The following is a 21506-nucleotide window of genomic DNA, read 5'->3' on the forward strand; positions in this document are numbered from 1 at the left end:
AGACTACAAAACAAATATTACCTAGAATTGTCAGAAAATTGAGCTGTGTGGACCAACAACCAAGGAATAAAGAAGTCACATTCTTCCAAATGGGTAAGAGAGACAGAGACAAGGAGACAGGCAGAGTTGCAAAGAAGCAGAACAGGTGCTCACACAGCCACGTGTAGTGGATAAAAATTAGGAAGAACACCTTGGGAACCAGGGATCCCAGCCCCACACCAGACCACCCAGCCCAGGGTTCCAGTGCCAGGATGTTAAGTCCCCATACCGTCTGGCTATAAAAACCAGTGTGGCTTGGGGAGGTGGAAGAAACTGCAGGATTCTCAGGAGTCTGCTCTTAAAGGACCCACAGTGGTCTTAGATCTTACACAGATTCATCCCTTTGGGCTTCAGCACCAGGGCAGCAGCTGGATGGGCACCAGGGCCATACAGAGAGTATCTAAAGTGTCTGGCATCAAGGTGAGTGCTGGGGGACAGCTTCCTCCTGGACAAAACTCCAAAGGACAGGCAGTGGCCACTGTCCCCCTTCTGAGCCCTGCCCCACACAGAACCACAGAGTGGTGACTCCCTATTGGAGACTCCTTCAACATGGTTTTCACACAGTTGCCACACCCTAGTGATTACCTAAATTACCAGTGCAATTTTCTACAATAGGCCACACTACAGAGACAGGGGGTCAAAGCAGCTTTACCTAATACATAGAAACAAACACATGGAGGCAGCCAAAATGAGGAGGCAAAGAAACGTGGCCCAATTGAAAGAACAGAACAAAATTCTAAGAACTAAACGAAATGGAGATAAGCAATCTATTAGATGCAGAGTTCAAAACACTGGTTATAGGATGCTCAAAGAACTCACTGTGTATTTCAATAGCATAAAAAAGACCCAAGTAGACATGAAGATTACATTAAGTGAAATAAAGAAAAATTTATAGGAAATCAACAGTGGAGTGGATGAAGCTGAGAATCAAGCCAATGATCTGGAATATAAAGAAGAAAAAATATTCAATTAGAACAAAAATTCTTTTATTTCATTTTGTAAATGTGTTTAAAGCTTAACTTGTTATATAAAACATTTGAAAGTAAAGTTACTAAGACTCTCTCAACTTTTCAGAGGCCCCCCTTTATTTTCTTGGTTATTTTAGTCTTAGCTTAGTAGTCTTATGTGTTTAGTTTCTTTAGCTACCATGTGGAAAATATCAAAACTTTATCTTCAACTTCACAAGGCACTTCAACAAGGTTAAAGCCCTATTCAACAAAAATACAAAACATTACTAATGATCTGATAGAGTACATTCAAAATTTACAAAAAAGCATGCAAGTTTTCAATAATAAAAGGCAAATAACCCAATTAAAATGGGTCAATAATATTCTAATAACTATGTATGGTGTCAGATGGGTACAAGATTTATTGGGATGATCATGTAGTAAGTTACATCATATCTAACCACTGGGTATACACCTGAAACTAATGTAATATTGCATGTCAACTGTAATTTAAAAGTTAAAAAGAAAAAGCTTAAAAAATGGGCAAATGACCTGAAATGACCTGAATGGCCAGATTCTTTAAGAAAGATACAGAAATTGCTGATAATCTCAAAATGTGCTCAGTAAGTTATCAAGGGAAATACAATTTAAAGCAAAATGATATCGCGTTTCACACCTATTAGAATTAGCTAGAAAAAACTGGTAACAATAGTCGCTGACAGAGATCTGCAGCAACTAGAACTCTCATGCATTCCTAGTGAGTCTGCGAAATGATAAATTTGGGAAGGTTTTGTAGTTTCTAATATATTTTAAATATACATTGACGTTAGAACCCAATAATTCTATTCCTATGGATTTCGCTAAAAAAAAAAAAGAAAAAAAAAACACCAGATGCTCAAAAAGTGTAAGAATGTTCATAGCAGCCTTATTAATAATCAATAGTAACTTATTAATAACCCTCCTTTTAGAGGAAGGAGAAAAACAAAAAATAAAAATGATTCTTGCACTTTAATCTTTTGTGAGTGGCATTAATTAATGGGACATATAACAGGAAAAAGAAGGTGTTTAAAAATGGAAGTAAGTTTAGCTTAGATTTATTGAACTTAAAATTCCTCCCATGACATATATGAAGCTATTTAGAAAATCACATGGAACTTGTAGCAAGGCTGTGGCTCATCACAGAGGTTAAATGTTGAAGTCAGAAGAGGGAATGAGATGGGGGAGGGCCAGAAAAATATGTATATGTACATAAATACACATGTGTATGCACATATAAATTACAGGACACAGTCCTCAAGGTACAACATGAAGATCAAATAGCAGGTAGGTTCTTAGCCCTTTTTGTGTGAAGACTCCTTTGGCAGTGTGGTAGAAAATACGGGTTTCCCAGAATCATGTTTTCAGTACACAAATACTTAGGGTTACCCCCCAAAACCAAGTATATTGAAATATAATTGTCAAAAATATTTTGAAGTGAGATATAGTAATATGTACTTTTTTTCTTAATGCATTAAAATATAAAATTTATATTTACAATAGCCAAGTGCTGGAAGCAACCTAAGTGCCCTTCAGTAAATGAGTGGATCAAAAACTATGGTACATTTACACGATGGAATTCTATGCAGCAGAGAGAAAGAAGGAGCTCCTACCCTTTACGACAGCACAGATGGAACTGGAGCGCATTATGCTAAGTGAAATAAGCCAGGCAGTGAGAGACAAATACCATATGATCTCACCTTTAACTGGAACATAATCAACAAAAGAAAAAAGCAAACAAAATATACCCAGAGACATTAAAATTAAGAACAATCTAACAATAGCCAGAGGGGAGGGGGGAGAGGACAATGGGGGAAAGAGTTTTCAGGAACTACTATAAAGGACACATGGACAAAACCAAGGGGGAGGGTGGAAGCAAGGGAGGGAAGTGGGATTGGCTGGGGTGGCGGGGAGTCGTGGGGGAAAATGCAGACAACTGTAATAGCACAAAAATAAAATAATTTAGAAAATAAAATAAAATAAAATTTAGTAGTAAATTTAAGACATACCACAATTTCAAAGCAGTGAGAATAGAAACAATAACTGAAGATACAATATGGCATGAAAATATCTGATATTTACTGCTTAGAACAGGTACTACTGCTATGTTATCAATATTTATATTTGAAGAAAATGTTAAGTTTCAGCTAGGAGTTGGTGAAAATAAAGATGTCATTTTCCCCACATTTAATTTTATGGACCTAAGAAAATCCAACTCATGAACTTGCTGGGCAGTATCCCCAGTTAAGAACCCCTGAGCTAGGAAGTAAAATTGAAGAAAAATAAAACCTTGATAAAACAATACCATGGAAATTACAGCAGGAAAATAGCATGCTATTTTTAAATTGCCGTGATAAAATACTACATTCACTACTTCATTTCCTAAAACTCTGAACAACAGAGGAGGTCAGATGGAGAACAGCATGGTAAGCAAGGTAAAGCAGAAAAGATTCAGAGGTTTCTGAATATTTTTAGAAAAATAAAGTAAATCACAACTGTATTTAGACTAACCTAAAAAAATTTATCCCCATTAGGAATCATCAACATAGACTGCCAATACAATAATCATTCTATGTACCAGACATTCCACTCCCATACCGCTTCATCCAGCTTCCACTTCTTATACAATCTACTTTTATATTCTGCCATGTAAGCCAGGGTCAGAACAGATAAATGACAATGGCACAAGCCTTTCAGTTGGCCTAACTACTACCCCAGAGATACAAAACAATCCATTATGATACCGAAGAGGAGGGTAAACTGTTTTTTCCTTGCAGGGATACAGTCAGGCAAGTTACCCTAGATACATTATTTCTGTGATCACATTTTTCTACACAATAGCCTGTGTTGTAGTAAAAATTTGACTAGAAATTATTTGGAATGCTGACACATTTCCCATGACAGGCCTTTTTCTACCTCCTCAGCAGCTATGACACTTTCTATTAAGTAGTATCAATCTCTGATCCAACAAAATGTTGTTTAGATAACACCTTATTTCTATCACAGCCACCTGCAACAGAGCTTAGAGGTTATTGGTCCAGAGGATACTGTAAGTGAATCCTGCCTGGCTGAGTGTTTGCAGAACATACCCACTGGGACCAATGTGGCACTCAGAGAGACACTGACATCTCCAGACAATCGTTAAGATCTGCTAAAGAGGAGCATTCCTGGGAAGAAACAGAAAGCAAAGTAAAAGTGTTAAAAAGGAGACTCCCTACCAATGAAAATCTAATACTTTAGCAATAGAGTAAAACCCAAATAAGGTTAAAAACTCTATTCACAGTAAGTTGAGTTTGAGAAAACTACTATGGACTACTATATGATTTAAATATACTGTTCTCTGAACATGATAAGATCATTTAGCATACCTAACTGCTACAGTGATAGGCAGAAAGGTAAACTGAGGAATGAGGTTTAATAATCAACTAGCAAGACTAATATTGCTCTTTTTTGGCTATTGAATATAAGCCATAAAAGACTCTCCCAAATGTTGCTTTCCAAAAGCTTCCCCCTGGAAGTTTTATGAACTAGTTGTGTCAAAGGCAGGGAAAAACGAAGACTCAGATATTGGTGATGTTGCTTTCACTTTGGTTTACTATGTCACTACATACTTAACATACACTGCAGAAGATAAATACAAAATCAATAATCAAATTAGTGGACATGGGCTTCTTGAAACTTCTTTTTTATTCCACAGATGGTCGCAACTGCCCATGTAGAGTGAGGAACCAGTCAGGTGAGAGAAACAGAGAACACACAACCACAGGATCTCTGTCTTTATAACGTTTTACAGCTTTTTTTGGGGGGGTGGGGTGAGGGGATGAAACCATGATATCATAAGAATTCATATCATTATTATAAATGGAAACCCTCACTGCACACCAGTTACATTTCCAGTTTTCATTTCTTATACCCTACTTGAGGTTTTAGTAAAAGTCATGGCCTACCACCACTTAATGTAATTACTTATCTATATGGTCTTCTTTAAAAAAGAACATGGACATAATATTTTTTAGTGTTAAATCATTTTGCCCCTCCTTACACTTTGTACTCCCTGTATTTTTTTGCCTCCTTAAAGCCACAACCAGATCACTGCATTAGTCCAAATCCCTTGTGACTACAAATTTTCCTATTAGATCTTTTAGAAATTAAATATTGTTTGTAAGTCAGTTCACTGATTCTGGACTTGCACATTCATCTCATCAGTGAACAAAACAGAATGTACAATACCTTAAAACATCTCAAAGCATAAGCATATACTTGGAGGGAGGTTCATCATTTACAGAACCTTTTAAAGCTTATTTTTTTCAGACTTAATTCAGATGAAACTACATAGTAGAATATGTATATGTTTATCTCAGCTATATAAACTACAATATATCACAACACTCAGAGCACAACTAAAGAATGAGGCTATTATAAATATGGTACTAAGATAATGTTTTAATACATTATGTTAATCCTCACAGTGATATAATAGCACTAACTAACTTGATCAATATCATAGCTATTTAATTGGGAAAAAATGCAAGCAACACATCTAGTTTTGGCTCTATAGCCCATATTTTTTTTTCTATCAGAAGCTACTACTGAACACACAATATACCTATCTTAAAACACTAAAATCTAGGACTTCTGGCTAAGATGGAGGCATAGACAGACACATTGTGCCTCTTTGCACAATCAAAAGGAGGACAACAAATTTAAAAACAAAAAACCACCAGAACTGTATGGGAGTCCAACAAGCAAGAAGCTAAAGAAGACACCTTTATCCGGATGGGTAGGATGGGCGGAGACGGACAGCTGGGCAGGCAGACTGGGGCAGGCAAGGCAGTGGCTGGCAGACCGGGTCGCACATTTGTGTGCAGATAAACCAGGAGGAACAACTGAGGAGCGAGACACACCTCGAAACCCAGGGTTCCAGCTCCAGGATATAAAGCCTCAAACCTCTGATTGAAAACACCTGTGGGGGGTTGAAGCAGCAGTGGGAGAATCTCCCAGCCTCACAGGAGAGTTCGTTGGAGAGACCCACAGGGTCCTAGAAAACACACAAACCCACCCAGATGGGAATCAGCACCACAAGGGCCCAATTTGCTTGTGGAAAGTACGGGAAGTGACTGAGCGCTGGCAGACAGCAGAGCAAGTGGCACAGTTCCCTCTCGGACCCCTCCCCCACATACAGCATCACAACGCAGTGATGTGAGTTGCCCCACCCTGGTGAACACCTAAGGCTTCACCTCTTACTAGTAACTGGCACATCAAGACAAAAAAATAGCCCAAATGAAAGAACAGATTAAGGTTCCAAAAAAAATACAATTAAGCAACAAAGAGACAGCCAACCAATCAGATGCATAGTTCAAAACACTGGTAATCAGGATGCTCACAGAATTGGCTGAATATGGTCACAAATAAGAGGAAAAAATGAAGGCTATGCTAAGTGAAATAAAAGAAAATGCACAAGGAACCAACAGTGATGGAAAGAAAACTGGGTTTCAAATCAATGGAATAGACCAGAAGGAAGAAAGGAACAACCAAACAGAAAGGAATGAAGAAACAAGAATTCAAAAAAATGAGGAGAGACTTAGGAACCTCCAGGACATCTTTAAACGTTCCAACATTCGAATTATAGGGGTACCAGAAAGAGAAGAGGAAGAGCAACAAGTGGAAAACTTATTTTTTTTAAAGATTTTATTTTTGGAGAGGTAAGGAAGGGAGATAGAGAGAGAGACATCAATGTGCAGTTCCTGGGGGTTATGGCCTGCAACCCAGGAATGTACCCTGGCTGGGAATCAAACCTGCAACACTTTGGTTCGCAGCCCGCGCTCAATCCACTGAGCTATGCCAGCCAGGGCTGGAAAACTTATTTGAAAAAATAATGAAGGAGAACTTCCCCAATCTGGCAAGGGAAATAGACTTCCAGGAAGTCCAAGAAGCTCAGAGAGTCCCAAAGAAGTTGGACCCAAGGAAGAACACACCAAGGCACATCATAATTATATTACCCAAGGTAAAAATGAAGGAGAGAATCCTAGAAGCAGCAAGAGATACAGTGACAGTCACCTACAAAGGAGTTCCCATCAGAATGTCAGCTGATTTCTCAAAAGAGACCTTGCAGGCAAGAAGGGGCTGGAAAGAAGTATTCCAAGTCATGAAAGGCAAGGACTTATATCCAACATTACTCTATCCAGTAAAACTATCATCTAGAATGAAAAGGCAGATAAAGTGCTTCCTAGGTAAGGTCAAGTTAAAGGAGTTCATCATCACCAAGTCCTTATTATAGGAAATGTTAAAGGGACTTATCCAAGAAATAGAAGATAAAAAATATGAACAGAAAAATGACAACAAACTCACAGTTATTAACAAGCAAACCTAAACAAAACCAAAAACAAACTAAGCAAACAACTAGAACAGGAACAGAATCACAGAAATGGAGATCACATGGAGGGTTATCAGTGGGGGAGTGGGAGGGAGAGAGAGGGGGAAAAGGTACAGAGAATAAGTAGCATAAATGATAGGTAGAAAATAGACAGGGGGAGGTTAAAAATGGTATAGGAAATGTAGAAGCCAAAGAACTCACATGTATGACCCATGGACATGAACTAAAGGGGGGAATTCAGGTCAGAGGGGGTGTGCAGGGTGGAGGAGAATAAAGGGGGGAAAATGGGACAACTGTAATAGCATAATCAATAAAGTATATAAAAAACACTAAAATCTAGATTACTATCTTCTGTTTCAATAAAATAAGCATCTGCAATTATTATGCCTCTTCTGTACATGAGAAAACAAAGTTACAAAAAGGGTAAGCAGTTTCTCAGAATCACATCAGTATATGTTAGGGCAAGATGTGAATCCATATTTGTTCAATGGTAAAGGTTATGCTTTTCCCCTTCTACCAAGGATATGACATTTAGAAGACCTCACTCAAAACACTTTAGGGGGAAAAGACACACATAAAAATATAAATTCATACGGAGAAAGACAGGAGATAGTTGCTACTTAGTATTAGCAAATCAATGAATTCTAATCGATAGATAAACTTTGTAAAACAATCTGTACAGGCTGTGGGTATAATGTATAATTAGCCAACAGCAAATAGTTTACTGTAGTTGATAGTTCATAATTATACATAAGCTAAAAATAGTGATAATAATTTATAAAAGTAATTTATCACATTTCACACCCTCTGCTAGAATCCTGGACTCAGTAAGAGACATTCAAAATTAATCAGCTACTGGGGTTTCAAAGTGCCATAAAGAATGGGCAATTCTTTAAAACAGAATAATAACTGTATCATATTAAATAAGAGAGGAAAGCTCATTTGCTCAAGTATGTTTAATAAAGTGCTATTTCTATACAAAATTGCATTTTAAAAAAGGATCTTGGTGTGAAAACAAGAAACAAAAAACATGAAATTCAAAATTATGATAAAACAGAACATTAACCTTTTATAAAAGAGTTAAGATGATAGGTTGATTCAATGACTGGTTTATAATTCCCTTTTTTGTTGTTGTTTTGCTTTTTTTCTTTTTACACTAGAGTTTGTCATTCAGATTGTCATTCATTAAACTATAATAAGTGAAAAAAATTATCTGGAAAAAATAGCTGATCAGAAATACCTCCCACTTCCTATGAAAAATATATATTTTTAAATCCTCACCAGATTACATGCTCAATTGATTTCAGAGAGAGCGGAAGGGAGGGAGAGAAACATCAATCAGTTGCCTCTTGCATGCACCCCAGCTGGGGACTGAACCTGCAACCCAAGCATGTGCCCTGACCAGAAATTAAACCCTTGACCTTTTGGTTTACTGGATGACACTCCAACCCACTAAGCCGCACCAGCCAGGGCTTTTTTTTTTTTTTTTTAAAGATGTTAATAGATAGGGTGAGAGTTGTAAGTGCAGCATTTTCATATTTAAAAAAAATTTTAAATTAAATTGATAGGGGTGACATTGGTTAATAGGATCACAGATGTTTGAAGTGTACACTTCTGTAATACAAGATCTGTGTACTGCACTGTATGCCCACCACTCAAAGTCAAACCACCTTCTGCCACGATATATTAGTCCCCCTCAACCACTCCCCCTACTCCCTTCCTTCTAGTAACCACCACAATGCTGTCTGTGTCCACGAGTTTCAGTTTTATATCCCATGTATGAGTGAAATCGTATGGTTCTTAGCTTTTTCTGACTGACTTATTTCACAGCATATTTTAGCTTAGGACACATGAAATACTTCAGTCCATGACTAATTTTCTCGACCATTAAAAGTTTTCTTTTTTTTCCTTAAAAGGCCTTAATCCTGAGATTCTAATATCACCCAATTTAGTATGCTGGGTTGTCTTAAATTTGCAGGTGGACTACAATCAATTTTAAAGTTTTAAAGTTTCATCACTGAATACTGAGAGAAAACATTTTGAAGGATTTTAAATTAGAGTTGTACATGTATTATTTACAAGGGCAATGAAAATTTTGTATATTTATGCTTTAAAAGTACATCTTTTAAAAAAAAGTAGACAAAAGAATCATCCTAGTAGTTTTTATTCTAGTCATCTAACAACCTGCTATTTTGGGGTACACAGTGACAGACAATCACTGTTTTTAAAGTATAAAAACTAATAAATGTTGTGGTTTAGTTTAAAAAGTTTAAAATACCATGAATTCAAGAACCTGATGTAAAATTTTTTTAAAAAAGGAAAAAAATATCAGAGAAAAGCAGATTTCTATTACATGTAGATTTTCCAAGATGGATAAAAGACTTAAAATGTAAGTCGTGACAATATAAAAGTCCTAGAAGAGAACAAAGGGAGGAAAATCTCAGATATTCCATGCAGAAATACTTCTACCAATATGTCCCCTAGAGCAAAGGGCATAAAGGAAAGAACAAACAAATGGGATCTTATCAAAATAAAAAGCTTCTGAATGGCTAGAGAAAACATCAGCTACATGAATAGGGAATGAAGTGTGTGGGAAAACATATTTGCAAATGATACCTCAGTCAAGGGTTTGATCTCTAAAATATATAAAGAACTCACAGGACTCCACTCCAGGAAGACAAACAACCCAATTAAAAAATGGGCAAAAGACTTGAACAGACACTTCTCCAAGGAGAACACACAGAGGGCCCAGAGACATATGAAAAGCTGCTCAGCATCATGAGCCATCAGAGAGATGCAAATTAAAACCACAATGAGATACCACTTCACACCGGTCAGAATGGCGATCATAAACAAATCAACAAACAACAAGTGCTGGCAAGGATGTGGAGAAAAGGGAACCCTAGTGCACTGTTGGTGGGAATGCAGGCTGATGCAGCCATTGTGGAAAACAGCATGGAATTTCCTCAAAAAACTAAATGGAACTGCCTTTTGATCCAGCAATTCCACTGCTGGGATTACATCCTAAGAACCCCAAAACACCAATTCAAAAGAACCTATGCACCCCAATGTTCATAGCAGCACAATTTACAATAGCCAAGTGCTGGAAGCAACCTAAGCACCCATCAGTAAATGAGTGGATCAAAAAACTATGGTACATTTACACAGTGGAATTCTATGCAGCAGAAAGAAAGAAGGAGCTCCTACCCTTTGTGAGAGCATGGACGGTACCTGAGAGCATTACGCTAAGTGAAATAAGCCAGGCAGTAAAGGACAAATACCATATGATCTCACCCTTAACTGGAACCTAATCAACAAAACAAACAAGCAAGCAAAATACAACCAGAGACATTGAAATAAAGAACTGACAGTAAGCAGATGGGAGGTGGGAGGGCATAATAGGGGAAGTGGAGGAGAAGGGGGAAGGGTCATGGAGGAATGTGTGTAAAGGACACATGGACAAAGCCAAAGGGGAGCAGGATCAAGGGTGGGAGGTGGGAATGGTGGGGGGGTGGGAGTGAGGGGCGGAAAATGGAGACAACTGTACTTGACCAACAATAAAAAAAAAGAGAGAGAGAAAATAAAAAAGAAATTTAAAAAACCCCAACTAAACCATTACTTGTGGTAGGGGAACTAACTGAATGTGTAAACATCAGTTCTCATAAAAAACAAAAACAAAACCATTCTAGAAACATTATCTCAAGACAGCAAAATTTTAACACACGTGAATATATTGCAACTGAGAAGGTGAATACTGCTTCCACGCCATCTTTAAAGTAGGCTCTTCTGTAACTGCTTGGCCTCCTGGCAAAACTCTTGGCCCATATTGCTCTATGATATCCTAAAACTTGTTAGACAGCTGAGACATGTTATTCCACCACACACATGAGTATGTAGTGTTCATGAACATGCATTTTTTTAAAGATTCCATTTTTCATCACTTTATACCTAAAATGGGTAATTTAATTTTTCATAAATTGAGTGGCAAATATCAACGACATGTTGAAGACTGTCTCCTGGTTTTTGTTTTATGTCTTTGATCAAAATTCTATTCAAAAAACAAATTAAGTGTGTAAAAGAATATGTAAATATAAAAATAAAGATATTCTTTGCCTTGCAGGAGTTCGAAATCTGCTAAAATCAATACTATAAGAGTACTATTTAAAACTGATAAAGGTAAAAATCACTTTGCCCATTTTATACTATATATTATATATATATCAGTTAAGGTCTATAACCTCACACATTATTATTTATTATAAAACACATTTTTTTTTTCACATCATACGAAAATAATTTTTTTCATTTTAAATATTTTCTTGTTTATGCTATTAAGGTTATTCTAATTTTGCCCTCTTTTCCCCCCTCCCCTCGGCTCACCCATTCCCACATTTAATTCCCACACCATTGCTCATGTACATGGGTCATACGTTTATGTTCTTTGTGTAATCCCTTCACCTTCTTTCTTTTAAACACGAGAAGCATCTGCAGAGCTGCTTTAAAACACAGGAGGAATGTAGACTGTAAGCTATTAAAAGGAAAGTAAATTCATTTATTTCCTATCTCATGGTCCCTATGGGGTATATTCTGACCAAGTAGAAGACTGGACAGATATACCCACATGATATACATTATTTTTCACACTCAGTGTGAAATGGTGTACTTACACATTTCACACTTCTAGATGTAGGATTTACAAAACCATTTTTACAAAAATATACTCTAAGTCACTCAGGCTTGGGAAAAAGTATCACAACAAACAATGATCAGAGTATAAAAGAACCTAGCATACTTCTGTTAACTTCTAGGAGTTAAAGGAAATGTTGACTGTAGCCCTGGCCAGGTGGCTCAGTTGGCTGCAGCGTCATCCCCTACACAAAAGGTTATTTGTTCAATCTCCAGTCAGGGCACATACCTAGGTTGTAGGTTCGACCCCTGGTGAGGGCACGTATGGGAAGCAAACGATCGATGTTTCTCCCTCTCTAATAAATCACTAATTATATCCTAGAGTGAGAATTAAAAAAAAAAAATGTTGACTGTAAAGCAGTAAGTATTACAACTTGCTAAAAGGAAGCTAAATTTAATGAAGTAGACAATGAAAATGTTAAAGAACTGCTAACATCACAGAGTGAAGAGTTTATGATTCACTAATACTTGATACCAAATCTTCAGCAGAAATTTTAGAACACACATATAAAATTTGTTGTTACAAGTGAGTTTGATCATGGTATGAGGGACTCCTCAGATTAAAAAATTAAGCTGCAAGCAAAGTCTTGGGTGACCAGGAGATGAAAAACTGCAAGTTTTCAGGGAACTATTTAAGTTCATTAATTTTTCAGCTTTGTTTTTTTTTAATCGTGTTGCCTTTTCTACGGCTTCAGCTGATGGTTCAGAGCTAGTAACATGGATGAACCTCATGTATTTAATCCTCCTATTCACTATTTCACCACCTAACTCTAGTTTAACATTACTAACCACCAAAGAGTAACAGAAATTAAAATTCCTACCTCTTCTTCTCATCAAATTTTAGGCAGGTAACTCTATAATCCACTAATTAAACATTTTAAAATGCCTTTTTGGACTATTTTACTACATGCTACTGGCAATCATTAATTATCTTCTATCATTTCATTATTTGTTCACATTATAGTATATGCTCCTTGGTCAAGTTAGTTAACTATTATTTCTTTGCATGTAAATATAAAAGAGACAATCCCCTACGTGCTTTAAAACTTTATAATTTTAAATTGGCCTTAAAGTAAACAGAATCTATAAAACTGTGGAATCAGAGTAGCAATCACCTATCACATGCCTGATCTATAACTTTTCAAAACTACTATTTTTTTAACTCTTGAAACTTAATTTCCCCTAGGCCTTCTGTAGTTTGCTACCTTAATTTTTAAAAAATATCTTTGCTTAACTGTCATCTGACTACTTTTTATAAAGTAGTCAGTAAATTTCGATCACTACCTCTATTCTGGCATTCCCTATGGTCCTCTCAGGACATTTGTTTCCACAGGACATACATAGGTTTACAGTTGTTCATATGGAAAATAATACAGTAAATCATAAAATAAATAATAATATAAGAATAAACTCACAACTGTAAACCTACGTTTGTCTAACCCAGTATTCACATATATTCAGCATATGTGGGAGAGGTTTGTGTGTGCACATACATTTAACCACAAATATAATTTATTTGTTTATTTGTCTGTTTCCCTTCACTAGAACATAAAAGCCCATGAGGATAGGACTATTTCTTGTCTTTTGTTCCTGGAACAGTTCTTGGTGTGTAGTGGATCTTTGTTGAATGAATGAAGTCCTCTAATCATGGACCAGAAATATGTTTTATAAAGCCCAACATGCTAGTGTTGCTTCAGGGAGTCATACTCAGGGAAAGAAAAGGAGAGGACTACAACAGCACCTTTTATGAGTACACAGTTACAGCAATAGAGTAAAGGAAACACTATAAGTCTGAGGACATAGGGGATTTTGCTGACCAAAGACTCCAAGTTCCAGAAGACACACAGAATTTACGTGCTTATAAAAGGGTAAGATGACTGGGTCAAATAAAAATATAAAAAAGACAAAAGGAAGTAAGAATCTAGGTGATGATACATGACCTGATAGTTGACCTTTAATTCCTGCTAAAGCTGGTGTTGTAGGTAGAAAGGTGATTTTTCTAGAACTGCAAAAATCTTAAATCCAGTTCTAATTTTATACATGTTCTTAGAATTTCATCCATACCTTCCAAATACATGGCAAAAAAAGAAAATCTTTTCATGAACACCTCTGAATGTGGCTCACTGAATTATTTTATGGCACTAACATACCAAAAACGCAACCTATATAAGAGAAATTCAGTGTATGACCACAACGATATCACAAAGGCACACATGTGTAAGAACCACTTAGGGCCTAAATGAATCAGGTCAAATTTACATAGTTACTCAAGGATGCCTGCATTTAGAGAAAAATGATCTAAAAGATTAATACTCTTATTTCTAAGAAGTCAAATGCTTTATCATCAGTCATAAACCAACTGGTTACTGGCAGTACTAATATTTATTACATGCTATAGCATGAAGCTTAAAAAAGAGTTTAATAGGAAAAGGGTCTGGGTTCAGAAAAGGCATGGAAAACTTTATACAAAACCTGGCTACCAATTAATTTAAGGTGGAAGGGTTGGTTAACAGCAGCTTTCTACTAAATACAGCAAATACATTAAGAAAGTTTTTGAAAATAAAAGGCCAGAATTGTAGCTACATGAATGCCAAATGTGTGTGGGGGGAAGGGATAAAGCAGAAAAAGACGTTATATTTTGATTAAGGAAGGTTTCCTTTTATTATCTGTTTAGCAGTATAATGCATTCTGTACTTCATGCATATTGTTTGCCCAGTTTAGTCAAATCAAGTAGCCTTCTTTAATTTAAAAGCGAAAGATGAAACATCTTCCTGAAAAGCAAACCTGTAACTTATGCTGCTTCAATTGATCAGAGAATGTGAAGTAAAAGTCAAAATAATTTAGTTCACATCTCATGGGAACAGTTTTGGAAAAGGCATTTTATATCTATAGGCCTGTGTTTATCACATTTCAAAACAAATAAGTGAACTGATATTTAAGCTCTACACAGTAATAAACTGGAGTACAAAGTAGGAGAAGGTAAACTATATTTACATGCTAAATAATTTTTTCTTCAAATAGAACAAGACCATCGTAGAAAAACTGGAAGATATCTGGACATTTTATCTTAATATTCATTCATTCATTCATTCATTCATTCATTCAAGAAATAGTTATTGAAATCTAGGATGCTCCACACATCGAGGATTCTGCAGTTAACAAAACAAAATCCATGCTATCAAGGTGCTTTCATTCTAGACAATTTTAGGGTTAACCCTTAGAAGAAAATTCAATTTAGAGTTTCTAAAGTAAAGAATATACAAAACTAGTTAATAACATTCACCTCTGTACTAAAATTTCTCCTTTCCCTGATTCTATTTATTCAACCTGAAAGGTTATTTCTGACTAGCTTCCAATTACATACAAGGGATCATCCAAACTGTATTTAGTTTAAATGTTTCCTCCAATCTATCATTAAACACTAAGGCAGCGATTTTCAACTGGTGTGGCACAAGAAGCACACTAGTGTGCCATAAGAATGTTTAAAACATTCTATACTTGACTATGTAGTCAGGGGCACTGACCTCTTTTCTCTTAGGTTATCAAGTAAAAAAATGACAACAGCTAACACAATAGCCATCTGATGTGAATACATCAAAATTATACCTACTTTTTTTGTCGGATTGGCAAAAATATATTTTTGGTTTGCTTTAGAATTTTAGTCATTAGTTTATGTGTGCCATAAGATGACAAAGGTTGAAAAGTACTGCTATAAGGGAACTAATCACTAAAACTGTTCCTAGTTCATATAAAGGAAAAATGGAAACCTATGAGAAATATAGAACATTTTTCATAGGTCTTCTCTAGTCTGCCTAATTCCATTAAAATGATTCTAGTCCTAGGTTGCTAAATAGCAGAGAATAAAGTTTCTCTACTTAATGCTTAAAAGTAGCTGCTCCTCACACAAAATATTTTTTCAGCTTTTAAAATTCCTTCTTGAGGACTCAGGATGTTCTTAACACAGAACTAAAAGACATTTAACTTCTCTGCACTTTATTATCTACTTGTTGAAAAGATAACCGTACCTACCTCTGAACATTGTTTTGGGATATTAAATGAGACGAGGCACAAAAAAGGTTTAGTGCTCAATCATAACTGATGATATCAATTATCATCATTATCCTGAGTTCTCAATAATAATAGCTTATGATTATCATTATCATCATCACCGAAACCATAGTTAGGAAAGATAATAAAGCTACAATAAGGATAGTAACAGATTTCTTTACACTTTGTCAGGATGATCAACTTGCATTATGTTCCTCAAATTAGTGACATTTAAAGTGTTAGTAACACTAATGTTACTAATACCCAAAATTCCTAAAAATGCCCAAGTTTGGGAAATTTCCAGGAACCAAATACAAACTTCATCCATAAGTTGCTTTATCAGCATTTTATTTGCTATTCCAAAGGCTCAGAAATATTTCCTTTCTTTTAAACACATTTTTGCCTTTCATTTCAAAGTAAAGTTAATAGAACTAAACAACTTAAAAGGTCGATAGTATTCACAAGATATTATTATTTATAGCCTAATCTTGGTCAAACCATAATGGAAATCTCCAAAATAATTTTATTCAAAGAAAATTAAAAAAACAAAAACAAAAAACCCAAGTAAACAAGAAATAAATGTAAGACCTGACGTAAAGCAAAAATACTAATAAGAATCTTTCACTTAAAAACTGCAATCCTTCAAAAATCTTCAAGAAATCCCCAAATCCAGAGGTCACTAAATACCCATGAACACTCACCCAGCCACTGATGGGAGACCTCTTGTAGACCCAGATGCTTGAATCAGCTGAAATACTACCAAGTGTTTACTGATTACTCTTTTTTAAAAAAGATTTTATTCATTTATTTTTAGAGAGAGGGAGAAAGAGATGGAGAGAAACATCGATATGACAGAGAACCATCAATTGGTTGCCTCTTGTACATGCTCCAACTGGGGAGTGAACTGGGAACCCAGGCATGTGCCCTGACTGGGAATTGAACCAGTGAGCTTTCATTGTGCAGGATGGTGCCCAACCAACTGAGCCACAACTGAGTCAGGACACTGATTACTCTTAATAGGGTAATGGAGCACAAGTTAACTCCATACTATCTCATATTAAAGGTTACTATTACTGATTATTCCTGCTGCCATTACAAGCTACTCAGAGGAAAAGGAGATCGAGTAATGAGGTCTAAGGTTAGTGAAAGCTACTGTGTGCATGTGCATAAATGTGTGCATTTCCTCCAGTTCTCTCAGGGGTATAAGTCTGATAATTCTGCTCAGAAGTGTACATATATTGGCAGAATAAAATTTTCTAAATTAATGTTATACAATTCTTAAAGAAAGCATCTACTTTTAATTTTTAATATGGTTTCAGAAAGAAAATTTTGAGAAAATAATGTTTTTTAAACACAATGCCAATTTCTCAAGTCTAAGTATGTCAGTAACTCAAGAAAAGATTCTTAGTCTCCTGTATTTAAAAAAGTACAATTCTTAACGTTTGGCCTTTAACTAATACACTAGTGATTTTTCTCATCAGGAAATTCTCATATTTCAACACGTAAAAGAACTTATAACACTTAAGACTAAACAAAAGCCTCCTTTCTTAAATGAGAGGGCTATTTTTAATATTATTGATTACAACCATAAAGTTAACATTTTAACAGAAAATATCTGATGTTACTTAATTCCAAACAGGAGTAAAACAGGGTCAACACGCAGGTGAGAACACAGTATGTTTTTCCTCAATCTCTGGAAGTTAGGAGGTAAGATGATCCCCTTCCCACACCTCCCTCTCCCCACCATGACTTACTTGAAAGGTCTCTGTGGTAAAGAGACACTCTACTACTATAGAAATGGCCAAGAAAAAAAAAAGGTTCTATATTTCTATATTTCCCACAGGTACCTAAGATTTACAAACTACTTCTGCCTAATAATGTGTATCAAACAAGGTAACAAATGAAACAAGCATCATTTGGTTTAAATAGTTTAGGTAGAAAGGAATAAAAAAAATAGTGACACTTTAATGTCAAGCAAGCATATTCAAGCTACCAAAAAACACAGAAAGTGCACTGAAATAGCAAGCCAGCAAATATACTCCACAACCTGGATGATAAATGTTATAGGATAACTTATTTTAAAGACAGCTTTACAAAATAATATATCTACTGCTTATTAAACATGAAAGAACTTTTGAAGTCTTGATAACAGCAACAAAATAAGACCAGAAGCATAAAAAAAAAGTTCTCATCTGCCTATAGTAGATAAGGAAACTGTATGATAAAGTTAGGGAGAAATGTGAGAGGGGAATGGCAAAAAAGGCATGCCCAGTAGAGAACCAGCTCTACAGTGATGGAGAATCCTAATGTCCCTGAAAATATGAAGAATAACCAAGGATAAACAAAGAGCTAATAAAAAATGGAGTAGAGACTGACATATAAAAAAACTTGTGAGAAAAATTCAAAGATTTTAGATACCTATTGCAAATTTTAAATGATCAAGTGTACCAATATTACCTTTCTTTCGAAAGAGTGCATTTAGGTAATTTTCTGCTTGGCATTCAATCTTTTCAGTGTTGGACTGGCCCTGAGATGACAGTTCCTCCGTCGGTGTTGACTGTGAAGAATCAAGAGATGGCATACAATCCTAAAATGATTAAGAAAACAACATTAAAAAAATCACTTTAATTTAAACATGGGATTTCATTAAAAATGGCAAAAAAGTTAATTCTTTAAATGCTCATTTTTTCCTACCTTTATAATGTATCAAATTATATAGAGAACATTAAATTTGAAACACGAGTCAATAAAAATGAAATTTAGCTCTGACAAGAGGGATAAATTAGCCTCATTCCTTAGCAAAACTATAGTCAAAATAGGGGGAAGAGCAGATAAAATATATTGCTGAATTCACTATGTATTGCATGCCAGTAATGAGAATTTTAACAAAGCAGGTATGTTTACCTATTAATCTGACCAAAATAAGTACAGGTTTTTGAGTTCTCATGTACTCTCGGCCCTCTTACAACAGTACATAAAGAATTAGTATCCCACCATACAAAAAGATGCTGCTTGTCTAGTTTATGCTCTGTTTACAATAGACAATAATATTTAGATAATATGTAGATCACTTACACAGGAGATAATTACAATATCCAAAAGACTTCTAGGGAAAGCAAAAAAGCTAAAAAGTAGTAACACATTATCCTCCAACTACTCATTCCTAAGAAACAGGACTATAGGGTGGTCTCAGACCAAACCATGACTCCAAGATCAGCTTTGTCTGTATAAGCACAAAACAAATCTGAACTGAATTCATGAGTCAGGGAGCTATAAGAAAGATGTGAAATACGCAAAGAAGACAAGTGTTTTGGGATTTTCACCTATGAGATAAGCTAAAAGTTAGACTTCTACATAAGACTTTATTAATCTTCTCTTTATTAAAATCAAGTATGTAAATTCTACTGTTAAGTCACAAAATTTCAGAAGAAATTGTTAAAAATTGTGTTATAATTGTGCAAATAGTTTAGAAATAATTTCATAGTACTAAAACTTACACTGACTGCTTCTCTCTGTAGGTTACAAAATGAACATTTTTCATCCATAGACCAGTCAGTCAGTTCTTCTGGTTCACAGTCTTTAAAAGAGGGAAAAATATTCATTAAATATACTAACTTTATTAAGACAAATAAAATTAGCACTCTTCAGAGCAATGGCTCATATTAAAAAAACTAACTACAAACAGCAGGGGGGAAAGCCTAAATTTAAAATTAAACTGGTGACATCTAGAAAGAAATAAACAGAGAAGGCGGTAACGAGAGTATTTTTGCACTATTATGGGTCAAAGTAGCAAGAGTTTATAACAATAAACTGGTTATAAATTAACTTTCTAACAACAGGGTTCATCTAGGCTTCTGAAAGATTCAATTTATCATTGCCTATTAATTTTTTATTTTCACTAAGAAATCAGAACAGAGAGAGGTGGGGAAAAGAAATAAAATTTGCATATCATGAAAGACAACATGAGACAGAGAAACCGAGTAAAGCACCAGATATGCCACAGATTTGAGAACATGGAATGCTCTGAGAAAAAAGCAGAAATCCATAGCTAAAAAGTCAGTTCAGATTTTGTATTACATTCTTTAAAGGCTTTATTTCAAGAGTTAGAGCAAAAAGCAGGTATATTATTCAACACACATTATGGATTTTTCTGAACAATGCTCCTCCTAATCCAGCTATTATTACTATATTAAAGTATTTGTGAAAAACAAACATTTTCTAATAAAGAAATTTTCTGAAGATATAATATTGCCATCCCAACTATACTTGGTAAAGACAGCAATTTTTCTTTTTAAAAATCCTCACCTGAGGATATATTGATTGATGTTAGGGAGAAAGAGAGAGGAAGGGAGAGAGAGAAATATATGTGAGAAAGAAACATTAATTGGTTGCCTGCTGTATGTGCTCAGACCAGGGACTGAACCCGCACTCTAGGTATGTGCCCTGATTGGGAATGGAATCTGCAACCTTTTGGCTCCAGCCAGCTGAGCCACCCAGCCAGGGTTAGACGGTGATTTTTCAAATTTATTCCCTGCAACAGAACTCCACTCAATTTCTTTCCCCAAATAAATTCACATGTAGAACCTCAAACCATTAAAACCATTATCATCTGAGGCAGCTAAACTGGGACTAACTTGAAAAGCACTGTTGTACTACATAATTTTCTCTCATACTTTTGAAATGCATAATGAAGCTGAATATATGTTTCTGCTAAATTACACAGAAAATACACTTATCTTTTTTTGAAGTGATAATGAGTAAATTCTAGTTAGAATCAGCCCTTAGGATATACCCTTGCATTGATCAAAAATACAGGCCAGAAGAGAAGATAATATAATTTTTGGAATATAGAATGTAATGATAGCTTCCTTTGATTTTGGCAGTGGACCATAAATATTCCTGATATTTATCTAAACTTGCAAAAAGTTTAGGCAGGGAATAGGAATATAAGATGCCACATAGGGTAATGAAAAGATAAATGTCTGAAGTCTGAAAAATCTGAGATTGGAACTTACTAGTCCTCATCAAACCACAAAGTTTTTGTTTTAATTTCTACACCTATAAAATAAGGAACCCATCACTTACTTGTGGATCTAATAAAAAATGTGAAAATACTTTATACACTACAAAAACCAGTCTATTTTTAACTCCTATATTATCACACATATACTTAATAAGATTAGTTTTCAGAAGATAATTTTTATTTAGTATGTGCTTCAAATGTTAAACACACTTTTGTAAACCTGACAAATCAAAAAGCTTATACAATCTATGCAATTAAAAACCCAGAACTGTACCTATGTATAAGTTTTTTCAGCCGTTATCTGTCACTAGAACAGAATCACACACTCATTCCTGAATGCAGGACCATGCAGTGT

The 21506-nt window shown here is 35.3% G+C and overlaps 1 protein-coding gene across 8 annotated transcripts in view; it reads right to left on the bottom strand.

The window, feature by feature from the left end:
* Positions 1-21506, bottom strand: part of LCORL (ligand dependent nuclear receptor corepressor like) — a 125397-nt gene that overhangs the window by 57297 nt on the left and 46594 nt on the right. For all 8 annotated transcript variants that reach the window (XM_045834492.1, XM_045834488.1, XM_045834493.1 and 5 more), the window contains 2 exons: positions 19626-19705; positions 18586-18715 (listed from right to left, as the gene is read on the bottom strand). In XM_045834492.1, the coding sequence (XP_045690448.1) occupies positions 18586-18715; positions 19626-19705 (210 nt within the window). The remainder of the gene's footprint in view (positions 1-18585; positions 18716-19625; positions 19706-21506) is intronic.

Source organism: Phyllostomus hastatus, unplaced genomic scaffold (genome assembly GCF_019186645.2).
Source record: "Phyllostomus hastatus isolate PE091 unplaced genomic scaffold, TTU_PhHast_1.1 phas_contig_196, whole genome shotgun sequence".
NCBI lineage: Eukaryota > Metazoa > Chordata > Mammalia > Chiroptera > Phyllostomidae > Phyllostomus > Phyllostomus hastatus.